This window comes from Coffea arabica, chromosome 4e (assembly GCF_036785885.1).
Source record: "Coffea arabica cultivar ET-39 chromosome 4e, Coffea Arabica ET-39 HiFi, whole genome shotgun sequence".
In the NCBI taxonomy this organism is placed as follows: Eukaryota; Viridiplantae; Streptophyta; class Magnoliopsida; order Gentianales; family Rubiaceae; genus Coffea; species Coffea arabica.
This window is the reverse complement of record NC_092317.1, coordinates 10,258,332-10,276,130: the sequence shown is the minus strand read 5'-3', so window position 1 is coordinate 10,276,130 and position 17,799 is coordinate 10,258,332. Positions and strand designations below refer to the sequence as shown.

The 17,799-nt window shown below is 36.2% G+C and overlaps 2 protein-coding genes across 11 annotated transcripts; one reads left to right on the top strand and one right to left on the bottom strand.

Annotated features, from left to right (window-relative positions):
* Window positions 1–349: 349 nt before the first annotated feature.
* Window positions 350–2,925, bottom strand: LOC113742243 (pentatricopeptide repeat-containing protein At1g08070, chloroplastic-like). The gene has a single exon (XM_027270040.2). The coding sequence runs from the start codon at window positions 2,666–2,668 to the stop codon at window positions 560–562; it is 2,109 nt and encodes a 702-aa protein (XP_027125841.2). The 5' UTR covers window positions 2,669–2,925; the 3' UTR covers window positions 350–559.
* A 794-nt stretch (window positions 2,926–3,719) lies between these two features.
* LOC113742242 (uncharacterized) lies at window positions 3,720–11,239 on the top strand. 10 transcript variants are annotated; one of them, XM_027270035.2, is made up of 6 exons: window positions 3,720–6,888; window positions 7,388–7,509; window positions 8,735–8,810; window positions 9,783–9,849; window positions 10,520–10,650; window positions 10,948–11,239. In XM_027270035.2, the coding sequence occupies exon 1, from the start codon at window positions 3,929–3,931 to the stop codon at window positions 6,689–6,691; it is 2,763 nt and encodes a 920-aa protein (XP_027125836.1). In that variant the 5' UTR covers window positions 3,720–3,928; the 3' UTR covers window positions 6,692–6,888; window positions 7,388–7,509; window positions 8,735–8,810; window positions 9,783–9,849; window positions 10,520–10,650; window positions 10,948–11,239. The 10 variants fall into 10 exon arrangements, with proteins under 10 accessions (XP_027125836.1, XP_027125835.1, XP_071903682.1 ...); XM_027270034.2 differs by having other exon boundaries at window positions 8,735–8,819; XM_072047581.1 differs by having other exon boundaries at window positions 8,699–8,810.
* Window positions 11,240–17,799: the final 6,560 nt, after the last annotated feature.

The window sequence follows — 17,799 nt, the reverse complement described above, 5'->3', positions numbered from 1 at the left end:
AACTTTCAGTTATGACCAGCAAATTGATAAATGCAAAAAAAAACTGCTGGCCTCAGAATTGAAGCAATAAACAAAAGATTCAAACGATGCCTGACGCTAATCAATCAACTGCCTCTGGTCTCACAATTGAAGAAAGGAAAAAAAAAAAGAATTCATGCTCTACCTGAACCTAGTCAGTTATACTACCTGAATTTAATCGATGGTACATGTAAATTCATACATGGAAGTAAATGGACTTCCATTCTCATCACAAAGGTCGAGTGTCCATGTAAATCTTCAGGAGCTCTAACTCATAAATCTTTAGAAGATGAAATTCTCAGAAAGCTTAGAAGCACAAACTCGTGCAAAGTTTTCAGAAAGATACTCTATTTTGCTTTGCAATTCAAGTTTCAGAATCACTTTTTCTTGTGCTGTTCTGCTTTTCTGCACAGTTTTCCACAATGCACAAACAAGAGGAGGGAAGGAAAAAAAAGTTAAGAAGAAAGTTGTCACTGTACTAAATCTACTGGCTTAATCTCTCCATAAAAGGATCGATTTGAGTCCCTGTTTGTTAAATATCCTACCAAAAATCATTGCAGGAACATGTCCCCCCTGCAAAATGGTGGAAACGGTTCCTGTCCCTAATGACAAGTACTCTATCGAAAACTGTTGATATCAATTTTGCTGCATTATGACAATCTGTACATATCCTAAGATTCTTGGATATTCTAATCGTAGCCCCAGGAGTAGTTTTAAGAAGGCCAAAAGCAATGGCCAGCTTTTCGCTATGGTGAGATATGGAAGCTTCCTTACCATCTTCCTCTGCATCTAACCTCCCCTCAGCCGTGTTTGGAACATACCCTGCCAATTTTATCCGCTTCATGATGTGATCTATTGCCGTGTAAATATCCTCTAAATCAGGATGTAAACTGTCTTCAGCCAAAAACTCGTGAATGACCCCATCTAGTTCAATCAAGCTACATCCAGGACTTTTCTTTACTCCAATTTCTTTCATCTGACTCCTTACCCTTAAAGCATCTTCCAATCTACCAACTGAAGCATAGACATTGGAAAGAAGTATGTAATCACCAGCATGCGCAGGCTCCAATCTCACAACTTGCTTCAGTGATTCCTCAGCAATTTCAACATTCTTATGAAATCTACATGAAGCCAACAATGTCCTCCATACTACAGCATTGGGCTTGGTAGTCATGCTTTTGATAAAGTTGTAGGCTTCTTCAATCCTTCCTGCCCGACCAAGAATATCAACCATGCAACCACAGTGTTCAATCCTCGGTTCAAAGCCAAAATCTCTAGTCATACTTGTAAAGAAAGCCCAACCCTGATCAACTAAGCCTGCATGACTACAGGCACACAGAACACCAATGAATGTGACATCATTTGGTGCAATGTTCTGTTGCTGCATCAAACTGTAGTACTCCAGAGCCCTTATCCCTTGTCCATTACTAGCAAGACCTTGAATTAGCGCTGTCCATGACAATACATTTGTTGAAGGCATCTCTTGGAACACTTCAACTGCACTATCAACACAACCACACTTGGCATAGAAATCCACTAATGCAGTCCCAAGAGTGACAGTGAGCTTCCACTTCTTTTTCTTAATATAGGAATGTACCCATTTTCCAGTTTCTAAAGCTCCAAGAAGAGCACAGGACGAAAGCACAGTAACCATAGTAACCTCATTTGGTTCCACATTGGCCTTTTGCATCTCATGGAACAGAGAAAGTGCATCCTTGCCTCGATTTGCCTGGCTATAGCCAGCAATCATGGCACTCCATGCGACAACATCCTTTCGAGGCATCCTATCAAATAATCTCCTGGCTGCATCCACACAACCGCACTTTGCGTACATGTCAAAAAGTGAGGTAACTAAATTAGCATTTCCCATTAGTCCATTTACTTCTACATAGTCATCTATCCACTGTCCCAATTCCAAGTCCCCCAACTTCCTGCAGGCAGTCAAAACGCTAATCAGTGTAACCCCATCAAACTGAACTTCCATATCCAACATTTCCCTAAACAACCGTGTAACTTCTTCCCAGAATCCACTTTTAACATACCCAGAAAACATCGAATTCCACGTGATCGTGCTTCTCTCACTCATACCATCAAACACCCGACGCGCAAGCACCATCTCACCGCAACTGGCATACATATAAACCAACGCATTGTTGACAAGCTCTTCATGCTTGCAACTCCACTGACATTTGAAAATCTGGGCATGAATCTGTTGACCTTCCATCAAAGCTTTAAGCCTGGAACAGGCCTTCAAGACACTAGAGAAACTAAATTTATCAGGTTTCACTAAGTGTTCGATCATTTGCCTGAAAAAAAGGATGGCCTCATTAGAAGATTGTTTCAACGTCAAGCCCCTGATCATGGCATTGTAGGCCGCTGAGTCGGGTTTTTCGAGATCATTAAAGATGTTAAGCGCATAGTTGATAGAGGGATTTGGGAGGAGAAGTGCGGCTGATTCTAGAAGGGGATTGGCTACATTTGGGTTGTGAAGGAGGCGGGTCTTGATCAGGTGGGCATGGACTTGGTTGAGATCCCTAGTAGTCTTGCATTTTTCAAGAATTAAGGTTTTGGGATTGTCTGGAACTTGTAAAATGGTGGTAGTTTTGGTAGTTATGGTTCTGGCGGGAAAATCTGAAAGTGTAAAGCCCATTGGTTTTTTTTTTTTTTTTTTTTGTTAATTGGGGTTGGAAAGTTGGAAATTGTACAAATCTCTACGTGAGAGTTTTGGCAATGGAGTGGAGGGTTCGATTGATATATTCAGACAGTAGGCTCTAAATGCAAGAGGATGTCAACTTATAAAGCTCCTTTTTCCCTCAGTTTTATGGCCTACGTAGTAATACAAAGTTTGCTGTAAAAGGTTTTCTAGCTTTCTTTCAGGTTTCTCAAAAGTGCTTTCTTTCAGGCTGATTTCCACAAAACTGTTAAGGGGCAATCACCTCTTGTGTTCCAAAATCCAGCTTGTGTTTTAGTTTTCTGCTATTTCATTTAAGCCTAATTTTCACAATAAAACTTGGGCACTTTATTGAATGGTTTAGCACTTCGTAAGATGCATTGAATAATATGATAATTGAAAGAACAAGAAGTACTTAAAAAACATATGTTTCATTTTTTTTATATATTAATAGATAGATTATTCAGGCAGAATTGCAACACAGATTAACCTCGAATCAAACTTGATTAGTGTTTAAGTTTCGTTCACTGACTAATTAAGTTAACTATGAGTACAATTTTGTATTCGGCAAAATATCAAACTTAGATTAAAGTTTGACTCAATTAATATAAAATTTGAAATTTATATATAAAAACTTCAAATTACTTGAACTCAATTCGAATCCAGTCAACCAACTGGTACGCACTTGAAGCCTATGTTCAAAGATTCTGAATGTTGCCCAAAAATTTGCTCTATATAAAACTTATATCTCCAATAAAAATATTACTCCATATAACTGTATTTTCTTTTTTTTTTGAGGGTTATAAATGTTTTTTTGTCAATATATGGCTCCGTTTAAATTAGCTATTTTTGGAAAAATTTTTGAAAAATTTTACTTTAATAGAGTTTTTAAAGTATATTTTGAGATATTTTTAGAAAATATTTTAAAATATTTAAGAGTAGTAGAATTTTTAAAATATTTTTTAAGATATTTTTTAAATATTAAAAAAAGTTAGACTACCATTTAGGGAATCAGCCAATACTACTATTTTAAAATGACTCAATACTCGCACCCACACTGAGCAATTTGTGGTCTCAGAAACCACACGCCTTCTTCCCTTCCGCCTCCATGGCTCCATCTTATTCAAACGCCTCAATCTGCCAACTTTTCACCATAAGAATCATCGCTTCAGCAACTATAATAAGCAGCAGGTGAAGCGGATGAACCCATGAGCCCTTTCATCAGCATCATATCAAGAAATGGTTATTAAGCCCCTCAATTGCCAGTGTCTTCCAAATCTCATCCACCTCAAGAATATCGATCTTTTTAGGCAATTTCCCCATCTGGGTTCTCGTTATTTCTCGTCAAAATTAAATCTTTCTCCAGCATTATCGGAAAGGCAGCCACATCATCCAAGCTTGGTGTTCACAATTTGTGATATTTTGTCCAATAAGTCCTTGCCATGGCAGAAAAGCTCTCAGCTCAAGGCTTTGAGCCCCAAAATCAAGCCCCATCACGTGGCTAAGATTATAGATAATTACAAAATAAGCAGTGAGTCTGTGTTGCAATTCTTTTACTGGGTTTCTAAGAGGCAATTCTACAAACACGATGTGAACTGTTATGTGGCAATGTTGAATAGGCTTCTTTTTGATAAAAGTTTTGCGCCTGCTGATCATGTTAGGATTTTGATGATTAAAGCTTGCAGGAATGAGGAAGAGATGAAATGGGTTTTGGGATTTTTGAATGAAATCAGCAAAGAGGGTTTTCCGTATAGTTTGTATAGTTTTAATACTTTGTTGATTCAGTTAGGTAAGTTTGATATGGTTGAGGCAGCTCAAAATGTGTATAATGAAATTTTGAGTAGTGAAATTGTACCAAGTCTATTGACTTTTAATACTATGATTAATATTTTTTGTAAGAAGGGAAAAGTTCAGGAGGCAGAGTTGGTTTTGTGTAGGATTTATCAGTGTGAATTTTCCCCTGATGTATTCACTTATACGTCTTTGATTCTTGGCCACTGTCGGAATAGGAAGTTGGACAAGGCGTATGAGGTTTTTGATAGGATGTTAAAGGATGGAATTGATCCGAATTCGGTTACTTATTCGACCCTAATTAATGGGCTCTGCGACGAGGGGAGGGTTGATGAGGCATTGGACATGCTTGACGAAATGATTGAGAAAGGTGTTGAACCTACTGTATACACGTATACAGTTCCCCTTAATACATTATGTGATGTTGGACGTGCCAAGGACGCTATTGGTCTTATGTCTACCATGATGAAAAGGGGTTGTAAGCCGAATGCACAAAATTATACAGCCCTTATTAGTGGGTTGGCTGTAGTTGGTCAACTTGAGTTGGCAATAGGATTGTACCACAGGATGCTGAAGGAAGGCCTGGTCCCAACCGTGGTCACTTATAATGCACTGATCAGTGGATTCTGTGAAGCAGGCAAACTGGAAACTGCTTTAAATATTTTTCGCTGGTTGGAGGGACATGGTTATTCACCAAATACAGAGACCTTCAATGCAGCTATAAAGGGATTTTGTATGGTCGGAAATATGGAGAGATCAATGGTCCTATTTCAACAGATGTTGAGGGTCGGTCCACCTCCAAAGAGAGTAACATACAATACTTTGATTAATGGATATCTCCAACAGCATTCCCTGAACAATGCTCTGAGGTTGTTTGATATTATGAAAGGGAATGGATGTCAGCCAGATGAATGGACTTATGCGATTCTTGTTTCTGGGTTGTGCAAAGGGCGAAAGTTTGACTTAGCTTCAAGTCTTTTCGAGGATATGATTAGGCAAGATTTGAGTCCAAACCAAGTTAACTACACCACTTTGATAGATGGCCTTTGTAAAGATGGGAAAGTAGATGCTGCATTGGCTTTGTTGAAAAGGATGCAGGACAGTGGTTGTAATCCGGCCATTGAAACTTATAATGCAGTTTTAAATGGCTTGTCTAAGAGGGGTATGCTCTCTGAAGCAAAAAAACTCCATGATAAACTGCTCGAAAGTGGGCTATTGCCCAATGTAATTACCTACTCAACATTAATTGATGGACTCTGCAAAAGACGGAGGACAGACCTTGCTTTAAAGATATTTCATGAAATGGGAAAAAGAGATTGCTTGCCAAATTTGTACACTTACAGTTCGCTCATCCATGGCTTATGCTTGGCAGGTCAGAATGATGAGGCTGAATTATTGCTTAGGGAAATGGAGAGAAAAGGATTGGCACCTGACGTGGTGATTTATACGTCAATAATTGATGGGTTTGTAAGGGTGGGTAGGCTAAACCATGCATTTTTGCTTCTTTTCCAGATGATTAGTGCAGGCTACCAGCCAAATTATGGAACCTACAATGTGCTGGTCAAAGGTTTACAAAAGGAGTGCCAGTTACTTGAGGAAAAAGTTGCAACCCAACATCAAACAGTTTGCACACGTAGTTCAGTTGAGAAAGATTTGAGAATTGAAAATTTGTATAGTCTCTTGGATAGGATGTCAGAATATGGGTGCGAACCTGGTCTCAGCACATATACTACCTTAGTTGTTGGACTATGTAGAGAAGGCAAAAGTTATGAGGCAGAACATTTGGTTAAACATATGAAAGGGAAAGGCTTGACTCCTAACAGTGCAATACTTTGCTCTCTCATAGGCTCTTATTGCAGGAACTTGAGAGTTAATTCTGCTCTAGATATATTTAACTCACTGATCATCAGTGGTTTTGAGCCCCCTCTATCAATTTACAGAGCACTTATCTGCACTTTATGCAAACTAAGCCGGGCTAAAGAGGCTGAGGCTTTATTTGAAAGCATGCTTGAGAAACAATGGAACAATGATGAGATTGTCTGGTCCATATTAATAGATGGGCTAATCAAGGAGGGGGAAGCAGACACTTCCATGAAGTTTCTTCATGCAATGGATGTCAAGAATTGCACTTTTTCTTACCAGACACGTACAAGTTTAGCAAGAGAGTTGTCCAAATTAGGCAGGCCGGTGGATAAAAAGTCAGAGTGCTGAAGAAGTGGGCATTTTTGGAGATAAAAAAGTGAGTGAAATAGAGTAGATTTGCTGCACGAAGCCAAGTGGATCAAGGTTGTGGATTGTGTTTCAACCACTTCCCAGGGGAAATATTTGAATGATTGACCACCACAGGCTGCGCGTTTTCCTCCAGGAATATGAATGTCAGCTGTGGCTTCTGAAGAAAAAGGTTAAAAGTAAGTGAATGATGCTATTTTATCTATTATATTGCCTGGTGATTATGCTATTAGAGCTCTAAAAGGATTTCTGAAAGTTATATGTATTTTCTACATATCTGATCCTCACATTTTCTTCTTCGGTGGTTAACAAAAAGTCAAAACTTTAAAAAACTTGAGACTTTCAAAAGATTTGGCAAGAATAGAGTTCATTGAGCTAACTTCATTGTTTGAACATTTATTTTATGCTGATAGTTAGATTTTCTTATACTCTTTCATTTTCATATTCATATCATACTGTAATTGATATATACATTTAAAGTTCCATTACTGATGCTTGAATCCTGAGTGAGCTGCTACATGTCAGATTGATGTTGGTGGGAAGAAAAAGGTTTGCTAGTCCACTAAATGTAGTCCAAGTGGGAACTTTGTCAATTTATAGTCAATGACTGCTCCTCCTGTTATAAATACGTGGTGATAGCAAGAAGACGGCTCACTTTTTGAGTTTATTAAATTGCAGGGTATCAATGCTTTCCCATTTTCCTCGGGAATATGATGTGGTCAACCTGAATTGTCAGATACTGATGCTACTGCCAGCCAGGAATGTGTTTCAGAAAGGCTTGGCAGTCTTCAGGAGTTCAGGTTGAAATCTTGTTCTATGCACCATTAACAAGTATCCATTCTCTCAATTACATCTAAGAATTGACTCACCCTATGTTCAATAGCTTCACTGCTGTCTGGTCCAGTCAAGAAAGAACTTTAGGGTTATTTCCTATGATCATATTTTTTGGCAGTGGCTATGGGAAAAAATCTAAGGACAATTTATTTGGCTGACATAGCTGTCAGATAAAAAGTAAGATCTGCAGGTAATCTCTGTTTCTGTGCCTGGAGGTAAGAAGATTGCAAGCTGTGCACCTATGGAAAAATTGTGGTATGAAAATGATAAGGAATAAAATTATGCCGAACCTGTTGCTACCCATTTTATTTCATGGGATGTATGACCAAATACGTATCTTTATCAGAGTCCTGATTGTCATTATTTAGGGGGTTGGGGGGGGGGAGATGGGGGTTGGGAAGGGTGGGCGGGAGTCAATATCAAAATGTGGTGGTTTTTGAAAGAAGTTCCCAAATGGTGAGTTTTGAAAAAATGTATTCGAAATATGTATTTTCTTAAAAAAATGAATTCACTGGATGTGTTGTTTAAGAAATAAATGCTAGACAATAAAGAACGCATTCTGTCAATGCATCTTTTATAGAAACATTCATTTAGTGAATGAGTTTTTCACCTTCTGGGAATTTTTTTTTTTTTTCAAAATGTCCCACTTTTCTGGAATTTACTCATTGGCAGGGGGAAATGGGATGGGAAGGGGAAGGAAGGCAGGGTTGCGATTATGGTGAGGGTTTTTTATTTTGATTTCATTGTATTAACTGCTGTAAACTTCATTTTTCAACTGATGCCACCATGCACCACCATACTCTGGTGAATCCTCTATCACGAACATTGGCCTTTAGGTTGGGATGAGGTACCTGGGTAGACAGCAGTCTCATTCACTATGTGAATTTAGAGCATGGTGCCATCATGGCCCCCTTTACCAGGTTTTGGTGGATGATGAATGGCGGTTCTGTTGTGTGGCCGCTTCTTCCTCATCACCCTGGCGAATATAACTTAATAAACTAAGTGATACATTTTGTATTGAGGAAGAGGTGGACAGTGAAATGGCGGTTACTCGTCTTGTTCAATTTTCCTCCTCTTTCTTCAGTTTCTTTTGTCTGCATCCTTTCCCAGATTGCTGATTGTTGGCTTTGCATTTCATCATCTGATTTTGTGCAGTTCAATAACAAAGCTTATTTTCTCCAATTGCGCCAGATTACTTCCACCGCCACCTGTATGCTTGTGGACCCAGAGCTTTTTCATTTGCTGTTGATTTTATTGCTCCTTCCAGGTGAAGCAGGTTCTATTCTGTTGGTTTTCTTTCTTATTATGATATAATACTATGATTAGTTACCTTCTGATTTAGTATTTGATTTCTGCTTGATTTAGAACCCGCACATTCAGTTGTATGAGAATAAAATTCTTGTCAATCATTATCAGATTTTTTTTTGGCTCTTATTTATCTTTCTTCTCAATTCTACATGTTCACACCTGGTTTTTTTCTCTCAGATATAGTTTTTGAAAGCCAGAATATGTTTTATTTTCATTTTTTTTTAATATGATAACAAGCTTATTTCTTTTGTAGCATGAAATTTCTGACTGCTGGTGCTATTGCACTTGAAACTTTAAGCAAACACACACAGGCAGACAGACAAATTTGTGGTATCAGCCATCTGGCTTTTTGTCTACTATTTCTTGGAGATGATTTTAAGTATCTTTCAAGAGATTGGAAGATTCTGTCAGATGGTCTGTTATAACCAACTGCTTTCACTTTCAAGAAGCAAAAGCATATCAAATCCCATCCTCTTCTTTGTGCTAATTGGAAGTAGTAGCTTTACGAATACAAGCAGAAAGCATGGTTTGATTTATGCTTTCCTATTGTATGCTGTTAGTTTACAGTTGTTTGGTGGTACAATTTTGTATTTTTGGGGTTCAACATCCTGTCTTGTGCTCTGAATAAAGTTTCTGTTTGACATGGCTTGTATCTGTGATTTTATGGGGTACTTATGTTAAGGCTATATGGCTTAAAGTGGTCCATTTGGATGGAGTATATAGATTGAATATTGTAATTGAACCAAGAAGAACTTGATTTTATTTATTCTCCAGATTTTTTTCTTGATTTGTTGCTTTGTTCAGTTATTAATTGATGCAAACGACACTAACTGAAAAGCAATTTTTCCTGCATCACCTTTTTAATTTAAAATTTCTATATTTACCTTCTATTTGGTGTTTTTATTTCTTAGTGTACTGTTTTCTTCTCCAGGTATGATTGATATTGCAAATTCAGTTGCCAGAATGCATTTTATGACGCAAGATGAGTCAGATCACAGGTAATAGTCTGGTAACTGAATGCATCATTGAACTCCTTGCTTTTTGATATTGTTGCTCATCCTCATATTCGTCTGCTTTCTATAGGTCCTGCATGTTTTTGCAAGTGTTCCATCCTCTTTGAGCATTTCTTTTCTAAAATATTTTTTTCCACTAGTCATTCCATTCTGTCTACAGCAGCTGTGCTACATTTTTCCTCTCATCTCTCTGAAAGAAGCAAAACTACAAGTTTCTTTTCTATTGCTGAACTATTTGGCTGAACATAGTTCACTATGCAAGGATAAATAAGATTTTTGGGGTTGTCCCCTGTTTACTACTGCCAGCGTGCTATAAAGTTCTTGCGGAGTTAATTATTTTGGTTTTTAGCTTTTATCAGTTTTTTCACCTTCTTCTGAGAGTAGACTTTGAAAAATTGACTTTTGTTATGGCAGAAAGTTTATATTTTTTACACATTTGCACAGTAAAAATTCTAGTTGGATTTTGATCTCCTTACTCACTACGTATTCTTTCTTTGGAAAAGGTTTGATTATGTATTACCAATGTACATCTTAGCTATGTAAGGTGACTAACTCAGACTAGTCAGAATAAGATTGAATTGGATAAAAAGATGGCTAATTTGGAGGAATATTTCCATCTCTTTATTGTGTTAATATCAGCCTATGGCCCCTCTAGGTGGCTACATTCCTCCTGCAGTCTATGGTATTCCTGTCTGCATGAGTTGAGTGCTTCATCCATGGTCCACGCCTCCTTGGATACTACGCCTTCCCTTTCATGTCCTCTACCACCAGAAGCCCAGGGGCCAGGTTATTCCTCAATTCTTTTTTAAGTCTCTGGTTTTCTACTAATTATATGTTTATCAGAAATAATTTGATGGTTGTTGCTAAAAGATGTTTTCTGGTTAGAGAATGGTAGGCAGGCATGCACTTAGGACCAATATTGAACCATGGTTATAGAGGTTAGGAGATTGGATGGCTTTCATGAAGGATTCACCTTTTACCGTTTATGCTATCAGATTGCCAATTGTCCTTCAGTTGCATATCTCAGTTGATCTTGATACTTATCAGTTGCTTATCCTACCATATTCTGTTACTCTTTCTCAGATTTCTGCTCCATATGTCACAGACAACGGTAATGAGGAGCTCTCCAAGATCTTGTGGAGATGGGATTTCGACCTAATCGATTCGAGTAGATTGATGCAGTATGCCTCAAGAGATTTAAGTTGATGAGTTTTGTGTTTATCTAAGTTGAGATCCTTCATCTACATCTGTATCTGCATCTCGCATTATATGGTTACTGTTAGTAGAAGGGTTCACCAAGCAGCTTCTAGTCTTGATTCTTTTATTCCTAATTTGAACTTCCAATTTCAGTGGAATGGCTTTTGGAGTTTGTGGATTTTTCGACTATCCATGCAATTAAATTGAGTACTGATAAGAATGTGTTCCATGTAAGGCAAGAGGACAAGTCATGATTTAACTAATTAATTTTTTTTTACCATATATTGGCATATATTGTCTTTTGGAGTTCGTCCTTTTTTGTTTATATTTATGCAATTAAACTAATAATAAAAAGGAGTCCAGTTCGATTTAAAGTAATATATTAAAGATTATGTACTACATTAATGTGGTCTGCCTGAGTAATTTTTTTTTTTTATCCCTTTTAGTTGTAAATAATCAGTCAATGAATTATTTTGCCATGTATGGTTTTGTTTCCCATATCTCTTTACTTTTTTCTAAATTCACGTACACCAAATTTATTTTCTAAGAAAAAGGTTCCACGAATAAACAGAAATTTATTCAGAGAAAAAAAAAACATAGTTATAGGATTCCTCGTGACCATTTTCGTGATAAGGTGGACACAAGTTCAGTTTCTTCAGATCTTTTACACTTTTTTTTTTTAAAAAAAATAACTGGGAACTGGACTTTTTACTGAACGAGAAGCCTTTCTAGTTCTGGTAAGTTACAAATTAGCATCTCTCTGTCTTTTACTTTACGACAGAATAAAATCTACAGTCAATTTCTGGTTTCGTGATTTGATGTCATTAAATGTTCAGGAAAATATTGTGCATAATGATCCATAATTTCCACAGCTATGGTGAAAAAATAACGTGAATTAGGTGTCTGTACTGGTTAAGTAAAAATAAATGTTCTTCTGGACCCCTGATCAAATGGAAGGTAAGGTTATACTAGCTTATAACATGGCTTGTATAGAAGTGACTAATGCCTACCTGCATTAATTTGAAGTTTGCTACTCAGAAATGCCATTCTGAATCAGCAAAAACTATGTGAAAGAAGACTGTTTCAATTGAAGAGATGTTCAGTATTTTAGGATAAATTCTTCATGATAATTTACAGGGCATATTCTTCTTGATATTTTGCAGAGTATAATCTTGGTGATATTACAGGGAAAGTGCTGCTATACATTGTAGAGAAAATCTATCAGATTCCTTATACTAGCGTGTAATCTGATTCTGTGATAAGTAATTCTCTCATAGTGTTCTATAGCGTGTATACAATGGGAACTCCATCTTTATCTGATCTTAGGGGTATATGGTTCCAGGGTCCTAATCCTAGACCTGATAAGAATGTGACAAGCATTAAACTAAAGCTGAATCTCTTGTAGAACAATATTGGAACTCTGTGAAGTAAAATAATCCTACAACACTGTTTCATCTGTATAAATCACAACAGAAATTGTTCAAGAAAGGATTAATCAGGATCTCTGTTATAGTCGACAAATGAAACTGTAAATTCTGCGCCGGAAAATTAAAATCAATAGGATAAATATGCATCCACTAGGCCTCAATAATGTCGGCTTTATGGGATCCTTTCTGAGCCTTCTTTCTGAAACATTAGCTTTCAGCGACAGTGACTAAAAGCGGTATCAGATTCAAATGCAACAGTGCAACCACAACTTTAGTTGTTGTTGTAGCATTCAGACAAGTTTCTTCTATAAATGGTTAGCTTCAGCTAGCAGTACATCTGCAGGCCATACAGGAAAAACAAGAGGAAGAATGTATAGAGGCTATGATTACTACTCCAATCCACAGTATGGTTGGAATACCACTTCCCCCGATTATCTTGAACACGTTAATCGGATGCAAAGAACGCCGAGTGTGATAACTGATGTCCCCCCCCACCCAAATGTTCACTTGGCCTTCCAAAATAAAGCCACCTATCAGCCCTTCCAAAATAAAGCCATCTCTGAGGGAGAATCTGGGAATCATCGCCAGCAAGTGGATCATCATAAGCATCAGGCACCAGAGGCACAAAAGAAAGTCCATTTCAGTGAAAGTGAGAAAACTACTGAAGTTGTTAAGAATGCCAAAGACGAGGTTCGTGCAAAAGAAGATATCAACCAGGAAGCTGATGGATTCATCAAAAAGGAGCACGGCAACTTCGAGTTGTTCAAGTGGAGATCATTTAAAGCAAGTTAAAGATTGGATCTTGGATCAGACTACCTGGCAGGACAGTATGAGAACATCTTATTGAAGCTATAAGAAGCAGAATATGAATAACGTGCCTGTTTTATCTGCTATTTAAACCAATACAAATAGTGTGTTTGATATATAACTGAGTAAACTATGATGGTTTGTATTATAACTTGAAATAGATATATATGCTAATATCTTAAATAGATTGCAGTGATGTCATTTCTGTTTTTTTTTTCGAGGGAGTACTACTAGTGCATATATCTTGCCAATTTGATGAAAGCTTGAAGGTGAAAGGAACCTAAAGATGTGATGTTTCCCTCATTCTTTGGATCCCTATATGGTAATGCATATTTGAATAGGACCAGTTATCTGAAATGGTAAGCATACAGAGTCCAACCCTACAGCAGTGATAAAGCATGGAACTCGATTTATACTCATTTTAAGCTTTTACTTAACCAGTAGGAGGAGCAAATAATCCCTGGGTTCTTGAAATGAAGATGAAGCAACCTTTTAGATGTTCAATTATAGTCTTTTTAAGAAAACAAACTACATTAATGAAGGGCCTGACTCTTACACTGAAGGTTATTAGCATGAATGGTAGGCATAGCTAATAAACAGAACAACATGCAGTATTTCCCACGGCGGGCAAGGACTCAAGCATCTGTTGCCCGCTACGTTCATTTTCTTCTTCTTTTTTTTTTTTTTTTTGTGTAAGTAGGAGGTCTCAAATCTAGGACCGCTCACTTACACTACCCTTCCCATACCACCCAACCCATCTCTCCTCCCGCCTGCTACGTTCATCATTTTGTAAGAAGGATTCATCATTATAGTTATCATTGCTACATAAAAAGTATAATGAGTCTTGGCAATAGGGAGTACAAGTATAAGCTTATTTTGATCTTAGTTTTTGTTATGCCTAAATTACCCTCATGCCTTTTAATTAGAATTATTGCATTTCAATCATGACACTAATATGAAAATGGAAAGTTTCAATAAATTACATCTAAAAAATGTTGGTAATTACAATTAGAAACTGCCCACTTACAACTATATTCACCAATCATTTTCATCATCTCCAATTGTTGTATGTGCTAAAATTATCTCCAATTATTATATTCTTATGTGTGATAATTAAAGCTAACTATATTTTATATACATATCGGTTTAGAAGAAAATCACAATTAATAAGAATTCAAAAGGTTATAAACAGTTAATGAGAAAACAAAAGGTTAAATTGATGATTAACTTCACTATGTTATGTCATATTGACTAAGAAAACTTTAAAAAAATTATCGATAATTATAAAAATATAACAGAAAAGGTTTACGACTACTAAAATTGATAAAATTCGTTGTATCCAAATCATAAATGATTTAGTATGCATTTTGTTTAGGCTTTGTTGTATACACTGGTTTGACAAAACATAGAAAATCCTCTTCTTATTTTACAATATAAGTAGAATATGCAACAACTTAGTTTAAAATTGATAATCTTCTATCTTCAAAGTTTAATAAACTTTTAATTACTTTGTATATAATAAATGTTTTCTACAACAAGCAATTGCTTAATTTTGTTTATTATATAGTTTCTTAATCAATATTATATCAACAACTTAGTTTAAATATGATAATCTTCCATCTTGAGAGTTTTTATAATTGTAGAATGCACAATAAACTTTTAATTGCTTTGTACACAATAAACATTTTGTACAATTACCAATTGTTAATTTTGTTCATTATATAGTTCTTAGTTTATGTTATGCCAATAATCAAAGTTTTGCACAAAAAGTTCATATATTAAAGATTTTATATCTTGAAAAAATATATTCACATGCAAAGCACTGAGTTATTACTAGTAAGTTTAAGTGAAAGAAGTAGGCTAACACGGCTTTGGTTCCGTAGTGATCTCAAATCATCTAGAAAATCAAGTTCATCATTTGCAGGATAAGGTTTAATATGTAGGATCATGAGGAAATCAGTAATGATGGACAACATGTTGATACTGAATCATATGGGTTCATGAAAGAGAAAGAGAGGGGAAACTTCAAGGCTCTACTACTGGGCAACCTTCAAAGAAGTTTGGATGAACACACATAGTTGGACATGGATGTTTGCAGGAAGTTACTTCTTAATCAGTTCGCATGCTTTCTTTGATAAAATTGAGTGCCTATTGCATGTAAAAACTGGATCAATAACACTACCAATCAGGAATACTTTGGTACATTATTCATAACTCATCAACTTTGGTTCATCTGCTGGAATTAGAGCATCACACTCTGAATTGCAGTTGTACCATAATATCATATTTCGGTTACTAGCTAGGCTGAGAATTTTCTAAAGGTCTTTATACAGGGGACGAAAAGTTAGTTTTCAAACCCATTATATAGAATTCCGAGGGAATACCTTGCAGGAAAAATGTATCTACATCTACAAAAACTGCAGCAGAGAAAGACAATTAGATGCCTTGCATTGGCCTGGATTACTAACGTTCAACTGGGATTATTTTTTAGCAATATGGTTTTAAACTTCCAAACACCTCGCATACACATTTAATAACCCTAGGAGTGCAGAAAATCTTATGAAATTCATAGTTTATGTGATCCTGCTAGTGGTAAATGGTTGGAGAAACATATTGACGGGTAGGGAAAATTGGGAACTTAGTTTGGATTGGATGTTTGATCAAAAAATCTTCAGCCAGGCTTTTGATGAGGAAGGGATCACCTGATGAGCACGTTTAGCAGAGTTTTGAATAGGACAGTATCGGATCCGTTGTTTGTTTATGCAGGTATAGATGATAGTTTCCATATTAAGAGCATGGGGGGTTGAGACTGGATGGATGATTGATGGAGTTGGTTGTGCAGAAGCTGTATTTTGCTCTGTGTGTATTTATCTTTCTTTTTTTTTGTGTATTTATTTGGTAACAAATGTGTGATTTAGGTGTTTAGAAAAACATTCCCTTTATTAGTAAAATGCTAATCTACACCTATACTATAACTAGTGTAAAATGCAAGTTTCATTTACTGATTTAATGGTTTAGTTTTATTTTTCAATTACATCTTTACCATAAAACAGTTAAGACTATATTTTGTCTCCAAATTGGAATGCCCTTTCTAACATTATTTAGGGCATTTGTGCAATGATGGCATTGAGGTGTTATTCTGGGAAGAAATTTATTGGATTAAGTTTCCTTATGAAACAAAATAGAATTGGATTGGAGTTAATTTTAAAAGAAAAGGAAACTAAACAACAACAACTAAAGAAGCAAACGTGTCAGAAATAGAAATAGGTTTGGAATGAAGCTACTGAAATATAAATAACGTTAGTGTAGATTCTTAGAATTTCAATTGAAGAATTTTGGGTGGCTGCAGGTTTGTTTTTTTTTTTTTTTTCTTTCCTGACAGTAGAATTAGTATTCAAGTGGACATCTTTTATATTTGCTTGGCAAAATCCTCTTTTCCAACATAAGAGATTGTAATGGTGATGAAGTTTTAATGAGCATCACAAAATGGGTAGCTTAGTCCATTATTTTTCTATTGGTATATGGTGTTTCCTTAAAAAAAGCGAAAAAGAAAGTTCCTTTCATGCTCGTAATTAAATTTAATTGAAGTATAAAGACAATTTTGTCGGATGACTTTTAGAAATTAAGTAATAATAAGAAACAAAAATTTACGTGTAGCATCCAAGAAAATCTCTTCCTTGTGTTTTATAATAATATTATTATTTTTTCAAAAAAAGTACAAGACTAAATATGGATATTTTCGGGAAAGATTAGCCCCTCAGAGAAGATCGTACATTAATTATAACAGCAATTGCCCTAGTCCAGGAGTGTGATTTTCTAGCTGCCCCATTCATAGCATGTATATCTACCTGAAAAGTGAAAAGGTTGAGGGAATAAGGGAAGGGGAAAAAGCAAAAGTGCCCAGCTGATACTGTTAAAACTTTTCTAAGAGACATGTAATTCCCAAAAATGCATATTTTACATAACAACAACTGCACAGGACATTTTAATCAATAATACACATGTAGCATCTAGGAAAATTCTCTTTTTCCGGTCAGAAAAAGTTTAGAAAAAGCGAAGACAAATCCTGTTTTAAAGTTGGAGCACCGGACGATTTATAGTGATTCTTACAGATTGTCTATCATGAAATTTTAACTACCAGCTGAACTTAAAATGTAATGTTCTGTGAAATGTAATGCTTCTCTATCTTTAAAATCCAGAAATTTTTTAACACAAAGAAACTCGAGAGATTAATTTTGCATAGCTGCAGGCCCTCAGCTATCACAAATTCTTTAGAATCTCAAGTCACCAAATCGAACAAACGGCCAAAGCACCAAAATGTCAATCTGTCTGTTTCCAATGGAAGGATCATCCAAATTCCAACGGAATCATTTAAAGAATTAATGTCCACACACTAGACTTTGTCCTTTTCTCACACCTTACCTCAGCCTGTTTATTGGCTCCCAACTTGTAGCCAATTAAAAAAGTTAATTAAACTTTGCAGGTTTCGATATAAGGGCACCCT

Excerpts from the sequence above, each read along its gene's own strand:
- LOC113742242 (XM_027270035.2), top strand. The coding sequence starts at position 3,929 with ATGGTTATTAAGCCCCTCAATTGCCAGTGTCTTCCAAATCTCATCCAC.
- LOC113742243 (XM_027270040.2), bottom strand. The coding sequence starts at position 2,668 with ATGGGCTTTACACTTTCAGATTTTCCCGCCAGAACCATAACTACCAAA.